The following is a 26,209-nucleotide window of genomic DNA, read 5'->3' as shown; positions in this document are numbered from 1 at the left end:
CTGCATGTGATCATTCGATCTTAAAGGATACTATCATCTCTCCTCTGGATTCTGCAGCAAGTCCACAGCTTCCAGTCCTGCCCCATTACAGTCTACTCTCCATAGAATAGCCATTAAGCCTCTTTAATTACACTGAATCACATGTCACTCCTTATTGTCAATGACTTCCTATTGCCCTCAGGATAAAACCCAAACTCTTAGCAAAGATCTTTAAAGCACAGAATAATCTTTTCCCTACCCAGTTCTCCAACCTCATCTCATGACACTCTCTTCTTGCTCACTACGTCAGGCCACTGGATTAAATTTCAATTCCTTAAAGACTTCAAGGTTTGTCGTTATGTTGTTCTCCCCATTAGAATGTGCAAACTCATTCTCTCCACCATTTGCATGTCTAGATATATCTCATCTTTCAGGTCACAGTTGTAATGTTTTTTCCTCATACATACCTCACTGATTTCCTTATGTAGAGTGGTCCCCAGACTTTATTCCCTGTGTTGGCACTTTGTTAATTCCCTCCTACATATCGCAGTTTGGAATTATTTTATCACTTCTCTGTCTTTGTATTTGTTGGGTGTGTCACATTCAAATTGCATCCTGAGGTCCGTGCACTGCATTGCCTCTAGTTAAAGCTCAGTGGATATTTGTAGAATAACTGAATGGGTTGAATAGATTGATGCACAACTGAATGATAAAGTACACCTTCCTTTATAGTACTTTTTCTTTGGCATTAGCCTGAATGTAATTCTCTGTATGAGTATAATCTATTAAATCATCAGATGAATGTTTCAAGTCAGTGTATTTCAATAACTAAAACTAACTCTAACATTTCTTCACCAACTCATACGCACCCATAATCAGGGAGAAGCTTAAAAATCTCCTGGGCTTTAGTAGATATGATCAGTAACATGTTCTGAGTTTTTAAAAAGAGAAAATAAAGCATAAATTTAGAGTTATTTCATTATACATCTATGTAACAGACTCCCTTAAAATTCCCTAGGAAGCACTATCATATGTGCATAAAGTTATATATATATATATATATATATATATATATATATATATATACACACACACACAAATATATATATACAAATATATATATGTATACACACACACAATGAAAATGTATTAGTTTAGTAAGTGTAGTAATTTCTGCAAGAGCAATGCATTTGCCACCCCAACAATGAAAAAACATATAAATTACAAAAGTCATGCTCTTTAGATCATCAAAGAACTACGTATGAGATGAACTAAATTTCCAGAAAGAGGAGATCATTTCTGAGGCAGGCAAACAATTTCAGTCAGTCAATTTTTTCCCCATTAGGAATGTTTGCTCAATTTCATCAAGAAGTGAGGGGCAGGTGTAGCCCAGACAGAGGACCTCTAGGGTAAAAACAAAAACTAATGTTTTTTGGTTGCCCAGGGCTGAAGAATTATAATGGAGATTTCAGGGTTCCTAAAAGTCTTATTGGGACTTTCCTCCATGAAACATTTGCTGAATTTTTGAAATGTGTAGGAAGCTGAGGAGTTAGGATAAACACTTCTAAAATGGAGAAAAAATTTTATCTATCCTTGTCAGTAGGCATTTAGAAACAAACACCTAGTGAGGGAGGAGTCCAGCTTTAAGCAACCAGCTGTCTCCCACTCAAGACATTTGACGCATTTGAAGTTGCTTGGGCAGAAAGCTTGGACCCTTTAAAGGGCAGAGCTGAATCTTCTACAGTTTCTCAGGGCTGATGAAATGTCACACATAAGCTCTCTATCCAGAGCATGTAAGACACACAGTGGAGAAAGGGAGACTAAGGAGATGGTGTCTTATAAAAACTGCAAAACATCTTGACTCAGATCAATTCTCAACTGCAATAAAGTTTCAGCTCCTCATTATATGTAGGAAAGGGGAATGTTTTTCAGTGGATATTAACATTGTCTAAAAATCTTACACTTGTTTTCACAATGTCTGAGATTTAATCAAAAATTACTAGATACAGCAGATGCTGTGACTGATGAAAGAAAACAAAACAAGCCCATTCACAGATTGCCCAAATATTAGATTCCACTTATAAGAAAGTTAAAATGACTAGTTAAAATTTTAAGGAAAATAGAGATGAAAAGAAGAACAAAATAAATTTATCCACTCTCTAATAGAGCTAATAGAGTTGAGATCTTAAAAGAAAAAAAATTAAAATAAAATGTATATTATTTATCAGGAGTTAGTGAACTACAACCTGTGGGCCAAATCCAGTCTATTGCCTGTTTTTGTAAAAGTTTCACTGGAACGCAGCCATATTTGCCCATTGTCTATGGTTATGCTTTTGCTTCTACTACAGAGTTGAGTAGTTAGAACAGAGTTAGAACCTTATGGAGTATGAAGTGCAAAATGTTCTTTATCTTGTTCTTGAAATATGCTGTAAACTTTGACATATGAATTACTTAAAATATTGATTAAATTAACATCTTCCATTTTTTTAAATCAGCTCTTTCAGGATAGACAGTATTCAATAACTGTTATTATCATTTGCTGAATACTCAGTAACCTTACCATATTATTCAAGACCACATGTTAAAACTTTGGGTGTGTGAAGATGCCCAAACTTTAAACATGTGGCCGTGAATAAAATTAAGAGGCTCCCATTCATTTTAAAGGAAATAAAGTTCTTTAACGTTTCCTTGGCATTGAGTTTCTGCAGTGACTGAGCTCTGGGAGTGAGGACTATAACAAACTTGAAACTTGGCAACAAGAATAAAAATGTGGTCATGTGCTGTGTCTTGAGTATGTAAAATGAGAGGGCCATGCAAATAGAAATACATGCATATGAATGCCAAATTAATGTTGTAATTAGTAATAATAATAGTTCACATTTATTGAATGTGCAATATGGGCTGGTAACAACTCCATTCAATTGGCCTTTGGTGGGCTTCTCATTGGTATTTTTAAGAACTCCCACCTGGTTATGATGTTCAATCAGGATTTAAAAAAAGCACTGATCTAGCCTCTTCTTCCTGAGTTCCTCATAACTTGCAGTGTTCCATCCACACTATTCTGACAAAAAATGGCAAAAAAAACCAACTCTTATTCTCCCTGGCTCATTCACATTTACTTAATTGATGACTATTCAAAAATTAAAATCACCTGCTAGTTTGGCTGGACCAAAGTACAGGTTTCTTTGTTTTGCAGTTGCTCATTAAAACAACAACAAAAGCCAAAATAAATAAATAAATAAATAAATAAATAAATATGTCTAGTTTTTTGACACAAAAATATATTTTGTGTATACAAAACTATGGTGGCTATTGTTTTCTTCTTTTCCCCTAAATAAGCTGCAATCTTCAAATGTATTATCCTCTTTTAGGCAATGATGGCCTAAAATGTGTGATGCATGAGAAGTTTTGTTATAATGGAGCAAAATTCACCTGGAAGGTAGGGAATATACATAAATATAAAGCAAATGTTTTGATTTCTTTTGTTATGATTCCTGTTCAACTTGTGAGAAATTTACAGGATTTAAGCTCCATTGAGACATGATGAGGAGCTCAAAGTGAGTCATAATGGCCAGTGTGAACATCCACACTAGTTGTTTTAAAACCTCCTGTGTAGGACTGTGGGTGTCTTGGAGTGATAAACTAAGACTGTTAGTTTAGATAAGGAGTTTGATGGGCAATGTACTTCACTGAACAGATGGAGGATTGGTAAAGTCAAGACATCTCCCCTAGAGTAACTGTTCCTCCTTAAAAAGAGACCACTAAGCAGAGGGATGTGCAGGCTCTTTGCTGGAGGACCCCATTTCACACTGCTGAGAAATGTTCCCATCAGAAGAGATGGGGACTCCCCATTCATGCTGGTCCCAGACCTTTTGCCAGCCCAGAGACCACTGACTCATTCCTGGACTTAACTGGGAGTGGTTTGTTACCCCCTTTTCTATTTTCACAGCTCTGACCTGTGTTGTGTGCTTATTGTGTGTAATACACTGAGTGATTCATGAATTGTATATTGGCCACTGTTTGATGTATCTCCAATCCTGCGATTCTCACCTGCCCTTCCTGTTGGGCCCTGCAACAAACAACAAGAGTTTCTTCACGTCAGGCCCTGTCTCTTTCTCTGTTTCTCTCTCCCTTCCCCTAACCCCCACTCCATCTCTATCAATTCTCTCTTTCCTGCTAAACACTCATAAAAGTAGAAGAAAAGTAGGATATATGAAGACCTGAAACCAGAATTCAAGCCTCTTAACCTCCTTTACCATACAACCTTTCCATGACTAGAGAGATCATTGCTCCGACTTCTGTATTTATTCATTTGTTAAATGAAAGCTTGAAAAAAATAGAAACGGGTTATAATGAACAAGGACTTACAAGAAAACATTTATACCAATTCTTCAAAATTCCATGTGAAGGGACCTCTATTAGAGGAATCTTTGACCTTCCTCAGTATTCCATCACTCACTCCTCTCCAGGGTAGGAGGAGTGACCTTTCTGCCTGATGAATTTGGGAGAGAGTACTGGTATGCTTGGTTCAATTCCTTTTGTTCTAGAACTGCCTCCCTTCAGGAGGCATACATTCTGCTAGTTCTATGTCATTTGTCACTCCTGGTGTATGTGTGTAGGTATGTATATGTAAGTGAATAAAAGAGAGAAAGAGAGTGAGAGAGAGACAGAGACAGACAGGAGAGAGAGGGGGAAAAAAATGAGACAGGACAGAGAAGGGGGAGACGGAGAGAGAGAGAAGAGCAAACCTTGTGATTGTCCAGATGCACCAGAGACAGTGTGGGTCTGTTTGTTTCATTTGGGATCAGCTCATCTGGCCCACAATATTCACCCATTTTCTCCAAATAGTTTTATAAGTAAAAGAGAAAATATCCTTAATTTGCCTGACTCCTATGCCTATTTCTCAACAGGTTCTGAAATTGTTTTTACCTTCTTGGTATAAAATTCAAAAATTATCCTGGAGTATAAAATAAAATATTAACATATGGAAAAAAAAAACATGAAATCTCCAAGAATCCCACTACATTTAGCACCTTACTGCTCTGTCCTCAATTTTTTTAAATTGTGTGCATCTGTTTGTGACTTTACTTTTTTTATAAACAGCAGTTGGATCACAGTGTTTGTGTCTTACAAAGTTTCTGAAGAAACTTCATGGATTTTATCATTCTGAAATTCTTCTGCAATGGCCAAATAATTTCAAAAATTATTCTGTAAATTCCTCCACACTACTAGATATTTCTGGACTAAGAAAATTGTACATGAGGGATAATGCTTATTAATTTGATGTGGTTAAAATTCATGAACATTGTTTCATATATCACCTTCTCAGAACCCTCGTGGCTAACATCCCACTCCTGATAAGAAAAGTTGCAGAGTATGGAGTTCCCATTATGGCTCAGCAGGTAAAGAACCCAACTAGTACCATGAGGACACAGGTTCAACCCCTGGCCTCAGTCAGTGGGTTAAGGATCCAGTGTTGCCATGAGCTGTGGTGTAGGTCACAGACCCAGCTTGGACCTCGCATTGCTGTGGCTATGATATAGGCTGGGGGTTACATCTCCGATTAGACCCCTAGCCTGGGAACCTCCATATGCCACTGGTGTGGCCCTAAAAGGACAAAAAAAAAAAAGAGAGAAAAGATACAGAGTAGTTCTTGACACAATCATCTATGGAATATCTAGAATACACTTAGCATTGTGGTGGACACTAGAGAAATGAAGATTAAAAGAGATGGTTTCTGTCCTCAAATAATTCAATAAATGTTCAATATGATAGGACAGTGATTTTATATATTAAATCAATTAATGACTTCTTTCTAGTTACCTCAATTGGTTTATAATTTTGAGAGTTCATAGTACACACTCAACTAATGTTTTGTTGCTGATAAAATGTCATTTCTGACTTAGTCTTCATTTAATTTTATTAAATGGGTATATAAAATATTAATAGTAATCTATATATGCGAAGAGTTGGAAAACACAGACCTACCTATTTAAAATAATTCTCTGCAGTGGGTGATAACATTTAATGAGCTTTATGAATATAGAGGGGCAAAAAATGAAAGCCACAGGGAAAACAGAATATTAAATTGTGAAAGGATAAACTCTACTAGAGGAGAAAATGCAGAGTCTTCAAAGTAATTTATGAATTTGTGGGAGTCAAAACTGTCCTACATCATAAGCACCATCTAGTTTTGCTACTGAGGCAAAGCATGTGAAGTCACAAGAGTACAAGCATGCAAGGAAAGTGGTATAATTTCTGCCTCCAAATGACTTTTCAGAGTATATATGATGAGCTTGATGTATTAGGTATGCACTCTCAAGGCATACATTGGTCCCAGACTTCCTTGAACTTGTAAAGGAGATAACCATTTCAAGACAAGTCAGAGTGTGTATAGATGGGTGAATAAGTGTATATTTTTCTGCATGTCCACAGAAACAGAATTCATGTGCAAAAATGCATATGACATCAATCCTATCCATCCATCCATTCATCCATCCTTTCAATTATCTACTTGCCTGCCTACCATCTACCCATTTATCTATATCTATCTTCATTTTTCTATATGTACAGTTCAAGTTAATACTTTGTTGAGTTCTAGAATTTTACTCTTACTGAGATAATTTTTAACTCAACCCATTTTCTATACATGTAGATATCAATACCTTATGGTTACATAGCTCTTTGCTTTGCAAACATTTCACATACAGTATCTTATCCACTCTTCCTCAACATCTCTAGAGGTGCAAAGATGCTTCTACCAATTTCATGTTGCAAATAGCAAACCAAGACTTGAGTGAGATAATGTGACTTTTCCAAAGGACACACAACCAGAAAATGATGCCCCCAGTACCAGAATCCAGGGCAAAGGATTTCAAATCAAAAGCTCAGGAGTTATTTAGTTCTTTTTTATGGCTTAGTAGTATTCCATTGTGTACATATACCACATTTTCCTAAGCCAATCATCTGTTGATGGACATTTGGGTTGTTTGCATGTCTTGGCTATTGTGAATAGTGCTGCAATGATCATGCAGGTGCATGTGTCTTTTTTTTAATCCCTTTATTTTATTTATTTAATTTTTTTAAATTATTTCCCCAATACAATTTTTTTTTCCTACTGTACAGCATGGTGATCCAGTTACACTTACATGTACACATTCTCTTTTCTCACATTATCATACTCCATCATAAGTGACTAGACATAGTTCCCAGTGCTACAGAGCAGGATCTCATTGTTAATCCATTCCAAAGGCAATAGTTTGCATCCATTAACCCCAAGCTCCCAATCCATCCCACTCCCTCCCCCACCCCCAAGTCTATTTTCCAAGTCCATGATTTTCTTTTCTGTGAAAAGGTTCATTTGTGCCCTGTATTAGATTCCAGATATAAGTGATATCATATGGTATTTGTCTTTCTCTTTCTGACTTACTTCACTCAGTATGAGAGTCTCTAGTTCCCTCCATGTTGCTGCAAATGGCATTATTTCATTCTTTTTGATAGCTGATAAGTATTCCATTGTGTATATATATACCACATCTTCCTAATCAATCATCTGTTGTGGACATTTGGGTTGTTTCCACGTCCTGGCTATTGTGGATAGTGTTGCATCGAACATGTGGATGCATGTGTCTTTTTTAAGGAAAGTTTTGTCTGGATATATGCCCAAGAGTGGAATTGCTGGGTCATATGGTAGTTCTATGTGTACTTTTCTAAGGTGTCTCCATACTGTTCTCCATAGTGGTTGTACCAGCTTCCATTACCACCAACAGTGCAGGGGGGTTCCCTTTTCTCCACACCCCCTCCAGCACTTGTTATTTGTGGACTTATTAATGATGGCCATTCTGACTGGTGTGAAGTAGTATCTCATGGTAGTTTTGATTTGCATTTCTCTGCTAATCAGGCAAGCTGAGAATTTTTTTCATGTGCTTGTTGGCCATCTGTCCATCTTGCTTGGAAAAAATGTCTATTCAGGTCTTTTGCCCATTTTTCAATTGGGTTGTTAACTTTTTTGCTGTTGAATAATACCATTTGCAGCAACGTGGATGGAACTAGAGACTCATACTGAGTGAAGTAAGTCAGAAAGAGAAAGACAAATGCCATATGATATCACTTATATCTGAAATCTAATGTACAGCACACATGAACCTTTCCACAGAAAAGAAAATCATGTACTTGGAGAATAGATTTGTGGTTGCCAAGGGGGAGTGGGATGGATTGGGAGCTTGGGGTTAACAGATGAAACTATTGCCTTTGGAATGGATTAGCTATGAGATCCTGCTGTGTAGCACTGGGAACTATGTCTAGTCACTTATGATGGAGCATAATAATGTGAGAAAAAAATGTATACATATATGTGTAACTCTGTCACCATGCTGTACAATAGGAAAAAAAAATTGTATTGGGGAAATAACAATAAAATTTTTTTTAAAATAAAAATTTTTAAAATTAAAAAAAAAAAAAGCTCAGGAGGCAGCACAGCCTCCAGAAAAGAGGTTATGCTTCAGAAAGATTATACCTGGGACACAACTCTCCCTCTTGCCTCACTTAACCGGACTGCTCTCCAGAGGATCTTCAGTTCTTTCCATGTGACCTGAGGGCAGCGAGACCCACTTGCAGGCATGAAAAGGACTGGAGTTAATTTGAGCAAGTGCCCTGATGAGTGCTTGGACCTCTATGGATGCTGAATACCCTGAGGCTGCTGCTTATTCTATAATATCACACACTTGATTTCTATCTGCACATCAACTCAACACAGACATATCACCTGTCCAATCACTGACTGTATGATTTCCATGAGACTCACAATCTGAGACCACCTGCACTCACAGAATGCAAACACATTTAAATACTACTGTACAAAACACTGAATTTAGAAAGGAAAATTTTTCTATAAACGAGTGATGTTATTCACTTTTAACAAATTTGTGAGAATTAACTTAGGATTTACTTAACCAATGCAATTCCTCTCATTTATTACCAGGAATAAACAAGAACTAAATATGGATATTATGAAGATTAACTGAATTATTTTTATTAAGATTAATTCATAAGAAAGTCATTGGTTATACTTAATTCTGAAATATGTTAATTTTGACAGGAATAAGGCTTAGTGAAGCCAAATATCATCAATTACTGATATGCACATAAATATATATTATTAAATATATGTATTTGCATGTAATCAGTATTTATATGTGTATATATGCAATAACATGTATGTAAATATATATACATGCGTGTATATACATATACACATGTATGTGTATATACATGTATATTCATGTATATACACATACAATAATAGAAATAAGGCTCTATATATCCAAATAAGCATCAGTTTGAGTACTGATGTGGTAACTGAACATGTCAGACAGGATTTTGTTTTCAGATCTTTTGAAAATGTGCTTTTTTGTGTTTCTGATAATCAACTACATTTACCTCATTAATAAGAGTTCTTATTGTACAGGTTTCTTCTCCATCTACAAGCAAGAATTTTCTTTAGGATTTTTTTTTTTTTTTAAGAATTGTGCCTATTTGTGAGTAACAGTAAGAAAAGAAAACGAAAACTTAAACACAAGAAAACTTCAAGGTTCTTAATGAAACGGCATCCCTGCCAACTTCTGACTCTCCAGGGACTCCTGCTCATATTTTGCTCTAAGCCCCACAGTGTTCATCACACAGGAAGCTGACTGTCAGGATGAAGGACAACAGTCTCCGAAATTGACAATGACGTGCACTCATAAAATACCAAGCGACATTTAACTCTGCTCAAAATATTCATACAGCATACTCTGTGAATAATTCAATAATGTGTGGGAGAGAAGGGCTATTTTTAGATATTTGTCCCAGTAATCTTTTGTAACTAATTTTCTCTGGTACAATAACACTGTCATGTTTTGGTGTGTGTTAATGTCAAAATGTAGTGAGAAATTTGATACCTATGTGACACAGCTTTATCATTTCTCAGCTACTAAAATATTAAAGAGTTTAATTTTAAAATGTATGGTATTTTGAAATAAGTCCTATGCACTATCTAACAGATTTGTGCCAATCATGACATATAGTTTAACTCTTATAAGTAAACCTGAATAACAGATTTTATCCAGGCCTTTCCCCCATTAGACAAGGAATTCTTTCCTTTAAATAGCAGGAGCCATAAAAACCCAAATCCTAGGAACAAAACAGTTGAGCACTGACTTATAAAAATTAGCTTCCTATCACAGTCTTTTTGCCTTCAGGCATCTTTTTTTTCCAGAGATTTTACTGATTTGATTGTATAGCAGAAGATTAAATTCTCACACAGTGATCATTAGCAAAAAATAAACAGAGCAAGTACTAAAGCTGGCTTTGCACCTACTGAATGCCGCAAGTGTCTGTACTCATTTGATATGCATCTTGCAAAGCTCGGCTGTTCCCAGAAGGCCACTCCGTGAAGACTGAGCGAGCAGCGTCTGCTAGCGGTGCCTGCGAGTCACAAAGAAGAGAGAGCTTTACGACAGGGAGGCTGGAAGGTGGGCTGAAAACCTGAGTTGGTACATTTTCGTGTTTTAAACAAACATGCATATGAAATTATCATTGTGATTATCTTTACGATGCATATTAGTCACACTGAGAAACCACCACATCAGCAATATTTTCTAGGTCTCTTTATTGGCTCCACTTAGGAAGCCCTTTACTAAAATTGTTTTATTCATTGCTTATTGGACAGATTTATCTGCAGATACAGGACAAAGTGTGGCATGCTGCCATTGGATGGCAGCAATAGTTTGGGTTGGGGAGGACATCCTACTTTACCTGTGGCATTCAGGGGGCACTGATTAAAGGCCAAGTCGCCTGCTGGAGTCCTTTTCCACACCATCGACATCAGATAATCCTCTGGGCATATTTCATAAGGTGCTGCAATTTAAAACAGAGGAACTTGAATGCCAGCAGTGTTTATTTTTTAAATATCGGCAATAAGCAATCCTAAAACACACCTCTCTGACTGCAGAGAGCTTTCATTTTCTTCAAAGTATATTGTTTACTGAAATGTCAGAGATGTCTTCATAAACAAACCACTAGCTTTCATTTCATTATCTACAAAATCTTCACAGAAATGTACTTTCTTTGGAAAGGGCTTACTGTGTAGGCTTTTTAAAAGAGCCATTTGGATTTGCCTATAAATTGAACATTATATTCAAGCACATGCATAAAAAATTGTTCCAATATTCACCAATATTCATAATACTTTGGGATGTTCTACAGTAAAGTGATTTCTAAGAAACTGAAAGCCATACTAGAATTGTCAGCCATAGGTGTTAAGAGTAAATAAACATAAAGGGCAAAAAATATATAACTTTTTTATTTGTTCATATAAGAGCAATGATGCCAATTATACTATATCATACAAAAATAAATGGATTTTATCTTCTGGCCCTATTCTTTTTAATAAGGTCAAATTTAATTACCAAGGTAAGAAAGTTAAAGGGAATTTCAACAATAACAGATGCATACCAGAAATATGTTAATGGGAAGCCAAAGAATTCAGCAAAAAAATATCTATCTATTGTATTAAACCTGACACTTTGCTCCTAGAAAGAAGATATTAATCCTTTTGCCAGATACACCTACTGCCGTGCTTTCACATATCATTGCCATTTCTATGCTCAAATATTTGTCTTCATGGCTTACCTGGGATGTTTGGTCCTCTCATTTCTGTTACTTGCACTTAAAGGTGTATCTGGTACACAGAAGTTGTTCAAAGTTGAATAACTAAATTAATGACTATATAGTTATAGAAATAACTTTAGTAAATAAATAAGAAGCTACAAAATAATAAGTACCTAAGATACACAGGAGTGTGATATCTGGGGAGAAATTTCTTCCTTTGGGGGCAAGATTCTCTTTAATCTATGCTAATCTCATTCTATTATTATTACTATTACTATTCTTATTATTACTATTACTACTTCGAAATTTATGAACTCATTAGAACACACTACGTTTGTCAGTCAGTGAAGAATGCAATTTGAGGCATTGCTACCTTGAAATAGTATTTACTTTATAATTACCTGAGATAAGATGAGTGGTTTAAACTCGTGGGCATTTAGAAGTGATTTTCAACTGATATTGAAAATCACCTATTTTGTCTCCTTACTCTTTATGGATGAGGATACAAAGGCCCTGGAAAAGGGAGCTTGTCTAAGGTGTTGGGGCTGGTGGAGTATCAGCAGCACTGGATTCAAGAATCCTGACTCCTCTACACCCTCTTTGTTACCTTGACCTCCACCTTCAGTAAGGTGCTGGTACCACGAATTTCTTTGGTTCAGGTGTTTTTCCGTGGACTGGCATATCCAACTGTTGGGTGACATTTTTTCCTGGCTGACATCAAGGAGATCTCAAAGACAATTTGCACACTCTTGAACTCCAACCACTTTTCTTCGTAATGTGTTTCCTAATTCTGTTAATGATCTTCTACCCACAGTTAAAACCATCAGGTTCATCTTCTACTCATCCTTCTCTTCCTCCTGACTGTCCATGATTCTACTGCCTACACTTACCCAGGCATTCATCCTGCCCTGTCTGGATTATGGAAACAGCTTCATTAGTACATTCATGCATTTACCTATATGCTTCCTTATTTCAGCGAAAAGCAATGGGTTTGAGAAAGAAGCACTTTCTACCTCCCAGAGTTTTGAATCAAAGAAAGAAGGTAGAAGTCAGGTGAACATGCCATTACTGGAGTGCAAGGATGACAGGGTGATGCTTCAATATAAATCTGAAGAGTTAAAGAGGGTTTAATGGAGGAAGTAACACTTAACTGAGAATGGCTTTGTGAGATGCAGTACATGCACCAGGGAGAAAGAACAAGAAATGCAAAGGCCTGGAAGCAACAAAGAGTGTTGAGACCAGTGCTGCAGGAGGGAAAAGATGAGGAGGAGTGTGGAGTGATGGGCTAGAGCGTAGAGTTTGAAAAGAGAATTGACACGATTCTATTTTTAATTTTAAGAGGTTGAGTTTTCTGTAGGTAAAAGAGATGGGGAGTAAGACCACAGAGGAGGTGAGTACAGATCTTCAGCCCTGAAGTGGTGATGGCTTTAGATAGGATGGTTGGATACATGATAAAGACAAGTAGGTAGACACAAGGTAAATATAGGAGGTAGACTAAGACATGTGGGAGATGAGGACTGAAGAGGTCCAGTAGGATGCATGATTTATGAGTAGAAGGACTGGGTGTAAAGCGCTATTGTTCTCTAGCATCTTTCTTCTTCAATGCAATTTTTATGCAACATCAAAAAAGTGATTTCTAAAATGAAGATTAATCCCATAACTTGCTGTGTAAAACTTTCCATGTTTCTCTAGGACTGAGAGAATAAAGATAACTGTGCTTGCTGTGATGAAAAGGGTCCTGCCAGCAAGCCCTAACCTCACCCTGCAAGTATGATTCAAATTTATTCTCCCACACACCAGCCACCCAGATTAACTGCCATCCTTCAGAAAATCCATACCAACTTATATTTCCCTGACTTTTCAAAACCTATGTCCTCTACTTAAAATGATCTCTATCCTCCTTGTTAGTTTGTTTTTCTACAAGCTCCCACCCAGTGATCTCCAGGAAAAACTCCAAGCTTCAGGGAAGGCTATGTGGGCTGGGTATAAAAATGACACTGGGCTGTCCTAAGGAACACCTTCACATTATCAACACAGGGGGACATGGCCAGACTAGGAGAAAATACGCCACAGCCTCATCCTCAAAATGAGGACACAGTAGTGTGCCATGAAGGCAATGGCTTGCTTCCATGGACACCCACCAGGAATTACGTCTACAAAAGAAGAAGCAACCTGCAGGATTGTCAATGAATGTGCTTCTGCAATCCTTCCCTACACATGCCTCCAAACACATGTCTTTTTCTCACAATGGATGGAAAACATTTGGTTATGGGTGTGGGCCTCCTTAATTCCTAAGTTTTGTCGTTTAGGAGACTATGTTTTACTTTATTTCTAATCTACTGTAATGGACTGCTATGGTGTGCAGCATACAGTGATACCATACCTGTCTGTTGAGTTTATCATTGTTGCTGAGGAAATAATGTAATAAATAGGCACTGTCCAGGAGAACTTTCTGCAGTGATAGAAGTGGGAATTTCACTGTCCAATATGGTGGCTTCTAGTAATTATGGCTATTAAGTACTGGAAATGTGGCAAGACTGTGAACCAAATTCTACATTTCATCTAATTTTAATTAATGTAGGTTTAAATTTTGATAGCTACCATGTTGGACAACACTGTAACAGATGATTGTGTTTCTGTAAATGTCAACCCAACTACTATAGAATATGGAAAAGAAAATTATAATACATATGAAAACTCACAAAATATATCATGCAGAGTTCAATCCATAGTTGAATTCTACATAAAGCTAGTCTATTTTTAAATAAAGCTATAGCAATAATTAATCTAACATTACTATGACATGATCTTTTTAAATCTATCTATCCAACTTCTGCTCATTGTCTTTCTCATTAACTTTTTTTTTTTTAAGGTTGCGCCCATGGCATATGGAAGTTCCTGAGTGAGGTCAGATTGAATCCAAGCAATGCTGGATCCTCCATCCTACTGCACCAGGCTGGAGATGGAACCCATACCTCAGCAGTGATACAGGCGCTGCAGTTGAATTCTTAACTCACTATGCCATGGCAGAACTCTGATTAATTCTTCCTTTGTAATTTTTTGCCTCACTTGTATTTTTTTTTTCTGTTTACAATCTCAAATTTTCTTCAGTTCCATTTATGAAATTTGAAATATATTCCATGAAATTTGTTACTATAGCTTTTTGGGTTTTATTTCCTGATTCAGTCTTGACATAAATCAATGAAGAAGTAATCTGCCCCCCAGATTTTTTCACTTCCCTGTAATGTTTCAGAAAGCTTTTCAAACCCTTTGTAATTCTGCCAAAAGCTACTCCCATCCTCAGCACCCTGCTCCCCTCCACCCAGTGATCAGAAAATCTGGTAATTGCAAGCGTTAACCACTAGATGGCATGGGTGAGCCAACAGGGTGAAAAGTTTACCAGGCCCACACCTGACACAGATGAGGTTAAGATCAAGGTGGGTAGAAGGTTTCCTTTATTTGCTGTTGTTTTGTTTTAAATTATTTTCTTTTTTTTAAAAAAAAATTATTAGAATATAGTTGATTTACAATGTTGTATTAGTTTCAAATTTACAGCTAAGTCAATCAGTTGTACATATACATATCCATTCTTTTTCCACATATAGGTTATTACCAAACATTGAGTGGACCTACCCATGCTATACAGTAAACCCTGGTTAGTCATCTATTTTATGTATTTATGTATGTATTTTTATAGTAGTGTGCATGTGCTCGATTTTCTTAAAGGTATACTACTTGGGGAAACATTTCTTCTCCTCATGTAAGTACAACATTGAATGATCAAAGGAGCGCCAGTTACAAAGCTCTTCAATCTGGCCCCTTCCTCAGCTCCCACTTTCCACACTCACTGCCCCCTGAGCTTCTCCAGCTCCACGAAGACCCCACCCCAGAGCTTGTGCACTGTTCTTTCTGCCCAGGATATCCTTCCTTCCCCTCCCCAAACACCTGCCTGGCTCCCTTTCACTACCTTCCAGCCCTTTCTCGGAGATGGCCTGACTGCCCCACACTCCCACTGCTTCCTCTGCCCCACCATACTTAGTTTTTATTTTTATGTTTTGCATCCTCCTGCTGTAACGTGAGCACCATGAAGAAAGGATTTTTCTGTTTTGTTTCATTCTTAGAGCACATAGTACTCACAGGTCTGGCAAATGAGAGCAGATACCTATAGACACACTTTTTTTAAAAACCGAAAAGTACCAAATACATTCAAAAGATCTATTTACCGAGAATGAGGATGGTGTGTGTGTGTGCGAGAGAGAGAGAGAGAGAGAGAGAGAGAGAGGGAGAGAGAGAGAGAGAGAGAGGGAGAGAGAGAGAGGGAGAGAGAGAGAGAGAGAGAGAGAGAGAGAGAGAGAGAGAGAAAGAGGGAGAGAGAGAGGGAGAGAGAGAAAAATAGGCAAGCACTAAGTAGCAGTGTTCACTTAGGAGCAATAAGAGAGGGAAGTTAGCTACTACAGTTTTCCTACATATTAGCCAAAATGGGTTTTCATAGTATCAGGTATTTACTAAAGTGGACCTTGTAGGGCTGTGCCTAATGGTCCAGGGGATTCTATTCAGAATCCGCTGTTGTGACGTGCATACACATACAACCTAACTGGTTAAGAAAGAAGCTGATTAAGTATTTCTTTTTGCAACTACAGCACTCAAGTATCAATTCCCATTTACCAGTGGCAATCACTATGGTATAAGTCAATCAGACCCCCCCCCAAAAAAAAAAACCAGTAATGTTTTCAACCTAGAGAGGTCACCGAACTTGGTTTTCTTCTCTATAAATTTGTGAAGGTTTGGATTCATCGTGCTTCTTGTAGACAGAAACTCAGTACACAAATGATAAGAAAGGAAGATGACAGGGGAATCTGAGATTCAAAGCTGCAAATCGGTCCAGGATTTTCAGCTTTTTAGAAGGAATGCCAAATCCCGCAGCTGCTTTAAATATTTCATCAAAGGTGATTTGGCATCTTTGAAGATTAAATCTTAAAAAAATAACTTACTTCAGAAAACAGGTCTATGTATGCTCCCACCACAAGTGAAACAGCCTGGATATTTAAAAGATAACTTATTTTCTTCCATCTAAGGTTTATGAAGTCCCCAAGAGTGAGAAACTTTCTGGGGTCTCCTCAGTGGCAGAAATGGAATTCATTGATTCTACAAACGTTTACTGAACAGCCATCATGTCTCAGTCTCCTTGGTAAATACTGCACATAAAAAAAGAATCTGTGTATGTATAGCTGAATCACTTTGTTGTACAGCAAAAATTATTACAACATTGTAGATCAAATATACATCAATAAAACTTTAAAAAATGAAAAAATAAATGAACTAGAATAGTCAGGGCCTTTCAACTCAAGATGGTGAGGGTGAGGAAGGATGAGAAATTCCAGTGCAGCAGGGCTCCCACTAAGAGCTGAGGAGTCCTGGCTGTTCTTGGAGCACCTTAGGGGGCACTCATCAGCGGAGTATTTCCACAAGGATGTCCAAGTTGAGTTGTCAAGGACAAGGAGTCAACCCACAGGGATGGGAAAGTGGGCCCCTGGAACATTGTGTGGCAAGACCCTGGTGCAAGGAGAGCCCAGTACATCCAAGAACCTGGGAACATTCCAGAAGGGCCAGCAAAGCTAGGGATGAGGAGAGGGGAATTACTGCAGGCAAAGGAGGAGGTGAAAAGGATGAAATAGACTGGAAGCTTGAACTTAAGGGCAAGGGAAAATTATTGTAGTGCTTTGGATGGTGTCCCTGAAGTTTGGAGAGTGGTTTGAAGGAACGTGAGGCCAAGGGCAGGGAGGAAGCCTGTGACAGTCTAAAGGGTGTACCTGGGGAAGAAGTGTTGTGGCTTCACAGGAAGTGGCAGCGGGAAGTGGGTGGATTCCAAATCTGCTTAGGAGGAAGGATGGGCTGAGCCATCCTACACATCCTGTAGGAGGTGAGGAAGAGAGAGAAAAAGAGATGTAACAGGTTTCCAGGAAGAAGTCTGGTGTGCTCTACCCAGGAGGACATGGCTTGGAAGAGAAGATGATGAAAATCAATTTGAGTCTGAGCTATCTGACTGCATCTCGGCATCATCATAAAGCTGGTTGGTGTATGGAATGAAAGCTCGGGAGAGGAACAAAAGCTGGAGATCGAGATTCGTGCTACTATTTTTTTCTGTTTAATGCTACCTGTGTGTATTTTGTAAATTAGAAAATATATAATTAGTTGAGGCCATGCTCCTGTGTTCAAAATAAAAACATATTATTGTGCAGCAATATGAGGCACTTGCTTTTTTATGCTTCAGCAAAATGGAACCACAACTCTGTTCATCAGCTGAAAGATCCCTTGGCTTGCTCCCACTAGTGCAAAGATATAAAGACCTATCTGTAAGACACAACTGTATTTCAAGGCACAAGTATGTAGTGATTATGCTCCCTTAAAACAAGGCAGCAATTACCTAGTGATTAGCAGTTAATCTGTCTATTCAAACTGATTTCCTGTCTCTTAAAAATAGCAAAAATTATACAGGGCTTAAATCAATTTGATGTGGAAAATTAGTTTTCACTACTTATGCTAGAATTTCAGCATTAAAGAGAAATCAATTCTAAACTGTAGAACTGCATGCAGAAAAAAAAAAATCTGCACTCTGTACAACCCCACATTTCAAATTTCACTTGCTGGTAATTCATTAATTCTTTATGTTTGGGAACCCCCAGTACTGAGGGGTGCAGAGGTAAATGAAACAGTTTCAGCCTCTGTGCTCACCAACAAGCTCTAATTTCAGAATTTCAGTGGTGGAACCTACGCAACATGTGAAGAATTCACAGTGATGCTAAGGTCTGAGGCAAAAAAGGGGGGGAGGTTGTATCAAATGTGTTTCATAATAACCTTCCTTATATGGAGAATGATAGTTATCAGTCTCAAATTGAAAGAATATAGTTACGACAGTAGTCTTTACATGTTACTATGAATTAGGTAATCTTCTAAGAGTATTGAATATTTTAATTCAAATAATTGTCATAACGACCTTTAAAGTGGATGCAATTATTATCATCACTATAAATATGTGGGGAAACAAGGCATAGAGAAACCATTCAGTGAGGAGGTGGTCAATCAAACAGCTCTCTCAGAGCATTTTCTGAGACATGTTACACTGTCTCTAAGCATGTGTTGCAGTGGTAAAATAAGTATTTATGCATTTTGCAAAAATTGGTTCTAACTCTGGAAGTCAGCAAACCACGATCTTTAAATTCATTCATAAACTATGTATAGCTCGTTTGAGTACTTAGTCTGACAGTGTGTTATACAAACACACCCCCAAAATTCTGAATTATTATTTTAATTCTATATTTCACCTTAACAGACAAGGTTGTTCTAGCCTGTTAACAAAGTTAACTAACAACAAAAAAGACAGCTAACATTAATTGTGAGGAATAATTTCCAAGTAACTATTTACTATCCTTTAGTGAGACAGTTTTATACTGGGGGCTGCTTGAGATTTGTCGTGGAGAATTGTGTTTACTTGCCTTTTTAATATTATCTTAAAATAACAGGTCACAGCACATGGAGCAAATGGGCAAGAGTACTCCGGGCTGAAGGCCACTGGTCACAGCTTCCTGGGTAAGTTGCTATAGAAACGTATATGTTTTTCTTACCTCTAACAATTCAATGATCTCTATCCAAAGAAGGAAGGATCATGCCACAAATTTTAATTAAAAATTAGAAACAGTGTAGGTGCTCAAAATGTCCATTCAAATTCTAATGAAGTAAACTACTAGCATTTTAAAAGAGTAAAAGATCATACCATTACTATCATAGTCATTTTGAAACTTATAAGCTTTTATATAAATGATTTCATTTTCCAGTTATACCATTTATGAAAAGGCTATGGGAGTTCCCGTCGTGGCTCAGTGGTTGGTGAATCCGACTAGGAACCATGAGGTTGTGGGTTCGATCCCTGGCCTTGCTCAGTGGGTTAAGGATCTGGCGTTGCCGTGAGCTGTGGTGTAGGTCACAGAAGCGGCTTGGATCCCGTGTTGCTGTGGCTCTGGTGTAGGCCAGCAGCTATAGCTCCAATTCAACCCTAGCCTTGGAACCTCCATATGCAGCAGGAGCAGCCCAAGAAATGGCAAAAAGACAAAAGAAAAAAAAAAAAAAAAAGGCTATGTACCTAAGGACCTGTAATGCTCGCCTAGGTTCAGGGCAGAGTAGGGGAGGGCTAGGGAAGCTGAAAATATATAGCTCATCTGAAATAAGCTGGAATTCTGTAGCTATGAGATATAATTATATATATAATTATATACATATAATAAAATATAATAATATATAATTAGGGAAGCACAAAGCAAGTTTTCAGGGGTTCAAAAAAGAAAGAGAATTCATATGATTGTGGGAGAAAGAATGACTAAGTGAGGAGACAGCTTTTAATGGACTGGGCTTCCAAGATGCTCCTATTTCAGTAGGTGAAGATGGCAGAGCCAGGTTACAAGCGGAGTGCTGGAGCATTGGAGGGCAAGCAACAGAGAAAGGACAGAATAGGTGCCTCCAAGTCTAGGAACCAGAGACTGCATCTGCTCCATTGCTCTATATAGAGATACCGGCCATATATGTAAATGAACCAATGATGGGGACCCTAGCATCCTGGGATCTCAGTATGCATTAAGCTGGGCAAGTAACAAGAAGCCACGGAAGTTTCTGATAAGTGAATCACATGGCAGAGGCCATGGATGGGGAGAATCATCAGATAAAAACCTGCGTGGAAGAGATTAGAAAACATGGGTATTGCCCCAATTTGGGTAGCAAACAAAGAGGATCACGCCTGCCATCAACAATTCTAATTGGCTAATTATTTTGAAACTGTGTTTTATCATTTCATCCTTGAAACAATCCTCTGAGGCATGTGTTACTATCCCACTTTATATATGAAGACACTGAGGCCCAAGCCAACCTTGGTTTGACCCCACAGCCCAGCTCTTTCCCACCACTGGGAAGTGGTGGCTGGGGGAGAAGGCAGGGCCACCAGTCAAAGACTGGAAGGATGTGGAATCCCCCACTAGGAAATGGTGGGAAGGAAGGAGAAGCTACTTCAGACAGAAAAGCTCTCCTGGCGGCATACTGTCCCATGTGATACCTCAGCTGGAAAGGTCTGTTAGGTGATGACAGTTGGAGAGAGAGATAAAGCGAGCCAAGCACCAAGGGTAGGATCTCAGGGTCATTCACGCATCAGGATATATGAGGGAATGGAATTTAGTAGGGTTGAGAAATGTCAAGGTCCAATGTTCAGGTTATGTGTCTTGGGAAATCTTAAACCCCAAAAGGAGTTTACTAATTGTATTAATTTTCATTTTATTAATTGCAAAAAATTAAGTGATTCATAAAATACGCATTTTTTTTTTTACTGTAAAAACAACATGGACTGAAAGGAAAATTTTTTTAAAAAATAGTAAAAGAAAAAAGTGCTGCTTAAGTTTTCTATTTCAATTTGAGAATGATCAGCAAATGGCCAAATATTTCTAAATGAATCCAAGTAGAGTAATATAGATTATACCAAATTGCTTTTTTAAGTTTTTGCTGTAGTGGAAGGTTTGAGAGTTTTCTCCAAGTCTCAGCTGATGAGCAATCTGATAAGGTGAATTATAATAATAATTATCTCGATAGCAACCAGTTGGAATAACAGACATAGAGTACTGTCTGGCATACACATTGATTATTCCAGACCCCAGTGGTTCTTCTTAATTCTGCCTTTCACACTGAGCTGATTTGCTGCAGAACTGAGGGCTAGACCAAGACCTGATACTCCAACTTTTCAAGAGGATAGGATGCTTCTTTCGAGGCTGGTTAAGCACCAGGTTGGCCTCTCTCCCTACGGGGGACCTTCAGGTTCTAATTTATTTCCCCACTTCTGGGAACGTATTTGACGTGACTGAGCAAGAACAAGGTGGACACGGGATGAAAATGTCAATACCTAGTACCACCTACTGGAACCACTGGACTCAGGGGCTGGTTTCTGGTGAATGGCTGGTGTGAACATTTGGGTGTGACATTACTTTCTACATCCAAAAATATTCAGTGAAATAGTTGCCCTAACCTTTTAAAAGTGAACAGGTGGCGTTCCTATGGTGAATCAGCAGAAACAAATCTGACTAGCATCCATGAGGACTTGGGTTTGATCCCTGGCCTTGCTCAGTGGGTTAAGGATCTGGCATTGCTGTGAGCTGCGGTGTAGGCCACAGATGTGGCTTGGATCTGGCATTGCTTTGGCTGTAAAATAGGCTGGTAGCTACAGCTCCAATTCGACTGCTAGTCTGGGAACCTCCATATGACGCTGGTGTGGCTCTAAAAAGACAAAAAAAAAAAAAAAAGAAAGAAAGAAAAGAAAAGGAAACTGAATGGTAATAACATAATTTCTTACAGGGTACACACATAACCTCTGACAGCAAAAAGATCCAAATTCTAAAGGAATAGGAGCTTTTAAAATGTACTATTAGTGATATATATAAAAAAAAGGTAAAGCAGGTGTCAACTGGTATGTGAATATTTCAGTAGACTAGTATGATTTTTTCTCTTTAAAAGATTAAATTTTACACTTACGTACTTGCATTTCCAATAATGATGACATTTAGCCTTAAAATAAAGTGGTCCCCTCAATTTAGAAGTCTGATTTATTAAACTTGTCTTTAACAAAGACAAAATATTTGTATCGATAGTGATTAATTTCCCACTCTTCCAACTGGGAGCTAAGAAGAAGGTAATTCCATGTGAGCTCAGACCCCAGCTCACCTTCCCGACACCCCCTGCCCCAGATATATGCTTGTGAGTGTGTACAGTCACTCATAGCCTTGCAGGGCAGAGGCAGTGAAGATGCACTCCTGCTACGGAAGATCTGTGTTCTGGTGGGTGGAGGGGCTTCACATCAAATGGGTTTCAAGACACCCCAGGTCTTCCTCCTACTCCCCACAGAACAGGAACAAGGAAAGGCCATACAACTGAGTAGCCCCGACTAAACCATCCTTCCTTGTCCACAACAAGTTAATAGTCCTATTTTTCTGGTAGTGACAGCTGTAAAGGGATCTTATTTTGGTTCAAACATGAGTTGGGTAAGGAGACTTGAAATGTATGGCCTGCATTTTCATTATGAATTGATTCCAGAGACACGCCCTCCTTATTTATGAAGTGTGAGTAAAATACAATTCGCACTCTTGTTCTGGAGGTATCTATCTCAACTTTCAGCCATTGAGCTGAAGTTCAGCCATTGGCGTGAGTTCTAGCATTTATTTTTATTTATTCCTTTATTTTTACTCTAGGCCAGTGCAATCCAAAGGGTAATCGGCAGCAGCATCACCATCACCTGGGAGCTTGTTAGAAATACAGATTCCCAGGCCTGGGCCAGACCTCCTGAATAAGAACCTTGGGGTGAGGGCCTTTGGCTCAGGAATCGCCATCTTAATGAAGTCTCTGGGTGATTCTTGTGTCCACTAAGGTTTGAGAAACACAGCCGTGGACAATATAGAGAGGCTCTCAGAGAAGATAGGAGCCCAAAGGAGGCAAGCTTTGTGATTCAGTCTTCCTACAAAAAGAAAATGACTCAGAAACCAAATGTATGCCTCTCTTGGTCTCCAGAGAAGTCATACTCCTATTGGGGAGCAAACATGCAGAGACAAGGAATAGTCACTCCAGAATGGTTGCTTTCCTGGGGTGGGGAGTAGGGCTTACAGTTGCCAATATTACAGGCGCTGACTTTTAACACAAATGCATCACAATGTGCAAGACAAGTGAGGGCTGATAACACTGCTGCTGCTTTCCTTTGGGATAAATATTTTGAGTCAAATATCACAATAATTGCTCTGTCTCTGGTCTACATTGCTGTAACTGTGCGCACTCATGGTAAAGCTGTGTAACCCAAAGTTTTTCTCAACACATTCAACCTATAGGTTTCACCTTGTCGTTTGCAGACAAAGCAGTGGGACCCCAAGAAGGACATTTTACATATAAATTAAGTTAAACATCTACCTGTGATTGGCAGGTTCCAATTTAGTAACTAATGACTAGAGTCATGGATCCTGGAATTGGTCTTGGCAAAGAGCAAACCCTTCATGGGAACAGAGTCCCGGCATAGCCTGGACTAAGATAGGCCAATACACCAGTAACCTCTGCCTTAGGAATGATATTAACCAGAGGAGTACTGGGAAATAAAACAATCAAACAAAAGACCAAAAAATAGAACCTTTTCACATGGTAGCAAAGTGACAAAATTAGAGGATCTATATTACCTTTGTACTATTTTAACCCTCAAAGCTTGGGTATACAATGAGATTGAGATCCATTAAGTCATTATTTGGTGAGTCTGACCAATTTAAAAATTGGGCAACTTAATTATGTCCTCTGTAGCTACTTTATTCCTCAACTAGAAGTATTTAAAAAATAATAATATAATGTTTCCAGCCCTCTAATTCTCTTTCCTTTTGAAGAAAGGGGCAATATCATATTTTTGGTCAATGATGCTCTTTTTAATACCTTTATTGTATCTAATTACCAGTAAAGAAGTATCCTAATCTTGATGGGAAAATATTTTTTATTTCCCATTTTCAGTAGATGTCATAACAGCTTTTGATTAAATCCAGATGATTAATCATTATTTTCATTAATTATCCCTACAAAGATGTGCATAGATTATATTTATCCTTCTTGACAACAAGAGGGTCTCTTGGCAAACTTGATTAATTTGTTTTGTATTCAAATTAAGCGAAGCATAAAAATAAATACTAGTTGTTTCCAGCAAGATGAAGAAAAATTAAGAATGAACAGTACTAAAAATAATACTAGAAAAAACATATTGTTTCACAAGAAACATTTGTTAAGGCTTTGTCATTGACAAAATGAGAAAAGATGCCTTAGCAATTACTAAGATACTCTGAAAGTGTTCTCAGTTTATATTGTCAATGTGTACATTTGGAGCAATATAATCACAGAAATTGGGAACGCTATGCTCCCAATCATATAAGGAATATATATTGACTACTGGGAAGAAAATTGTACTGAGATGCAACACCAGTATATAAATCAAGTCCATTGTGGAAAACTGAGTTACTTATAAATCCTCCTTTCTTGATAAAAAAATGTGAAGATGACATGGTTGCACATTGAAAAGTGGAAGAAGGGTGAATATTTTAAAAATCTCCTATATTTTGATAAAATTATTCTACTCTACAGAGGCAGAGGCATAGTAGAAATTAATAGTCATATATAATTTTGAAGGATAATGTGATTTGTATCAAGGTACAAGGCTAGGATATATTTTCAAAAGCTTATGGTATCTGTATATATTTTGCCCCGTACAAGCACTAATTTGTGATTTGTTTAGCTGATTCAATAATTCATTTTAATTCAAAAATGCTATTTACATATTTGGGGATGATTTTAAATCACATGGAAAAGAGGAAAATGTAAACCTTAAGGTAAATACCAAAAAATATATGTATATGATAAAATCTAAAAAGCTTTTATAGTTTTACATGATAATTTTTCAATGTGCCTGAAATCACGAAAGCTAGCAAATAAGGTATAATATCTTTTTGTAGATGGATATGTAAAATGCTTTCCAAACAGCAGGTGGCAATCTTTATAAATCTGATTGCAGCAGCACAATATTACCACTATGTATGCAGATGAAAGACAGTTTTAAAGGACCAGTTAAGAACCTTGGCATGCTCAGACTAGTTTAGATAACTTCAAATATTAAAAGGTTCTTATTTAATCATGGCTGCTGTTTCAAAGAAATTTCTTCCTGAGCAAAATAGATGTTTTGTTTAATGCATCTTAATTCTTAGGCAGCATAGGAGAAATTTCAGAGTGCTAAACTGTACTGATACCCTTCTCAACAGAATCCTGCACACTCGTTATTTCTTATCATTCGTATGGATTCATATGGCCATAAGACTTAACAAAACTAAGTTTAGATCTTTTTTAAGCTCTAAACAAACAAACAAAGATAAAAACAAATTACTGATGTATCATTACTCTTAAGAGTCTAGTTTCTGTTTGTATTACTGCTGAACTGTGAAAAGTTGTTAGAATTCTAACTATGGAGAAACGCAAAGTTTTGACCCCTGGATATCTCTTAGAATTCCTTGGTTTTTCAAGTAGTCCTATTAGATAGAGACAGAAATCCTTAGCTTTCTGAACTGAAAAGGAACCTCAAACAGGTGCAGTCACCACACCCAGTAAGACCAGATAGCCAGAGATGGGTGAGGTTGCCCACAAAGAATTAGGGGCAGTTCATGGGGCAATGTAGCTCTAACTAGGTCCCCAAATTCTCTAAGTCCAGAACCTGTCTTTATACCCAGCTATGAAATTTTAAAATTCAATCCTATCAGCTTTTCTAGCATTTTTATAAAATTTTGCCAATTATATCATTCCTGAATCCTAATTTTTGCTTCTTCATTGAGTCTGGAGTGTGTTAATAGTATTTTATGAAACATACACAGTCTTAAGAAGGGGTCTTTGTTCTAAAAGAGCTTTTAATGTATATGATTCATAATTAGGGAAATTTCTGACTTTCCCTTTTTTCTACTCATTTGTGTAAAATCCTCTAATGTAGCAACACTCCCATTCTTTC

At 37.7% G+C, this 26,209-nt stretch overlaps 1 protein-coding gene across 9 annotated transcripts in view; it reads right to left on the bottom strand.

The window, feature by feature from the left end:
• The window catches only part of ADGRB3 (adhesion G protein-coupled receptor B3), a 733,899-nt gene that overhangs the window by 376,752 nt on the left and 330,938 nt on the right, over positions 1-26,209 (bottom strand). For all 9 annotated transcript variants that reach the window (XM_021072848.1, XM_021072838.1, XM_021072869.1 and 6 more), the window contains 2 exons: positions 10,774-10,875; positions 10,337-10,443 (listed from right to left, as the gene is read on the bottom strand). In XM_021072848.1, the coding sequence (XP_020928507.1) occupies positions 10,337-10,443; positions 10,774-10,875 (209 nt within the window). The remainder of the gene's footprint in view (positions 1-10,336; positions 10,444-10,773; positions 10,876-26,209) is intronic.

This window comes from Sus scrofa, chromosome 1, assembly GCF_000003025.6.
Source record: "Sus scrofa isolate TJ Tabasco breed Duroc chromosome 1, Sscrofa11.1, whole genome shotgun sequence".
NCBI lineage: Eukaryota > Metazoa > Chordata > Mammalia > Artiodactyla > Suidae > Sus > Sus scrofa.
The sequence above is the reverse complement of the archived record's forward strand: the minus strand, read 5'-3'. Positions and strand labels throughout refer to the sequence as shown.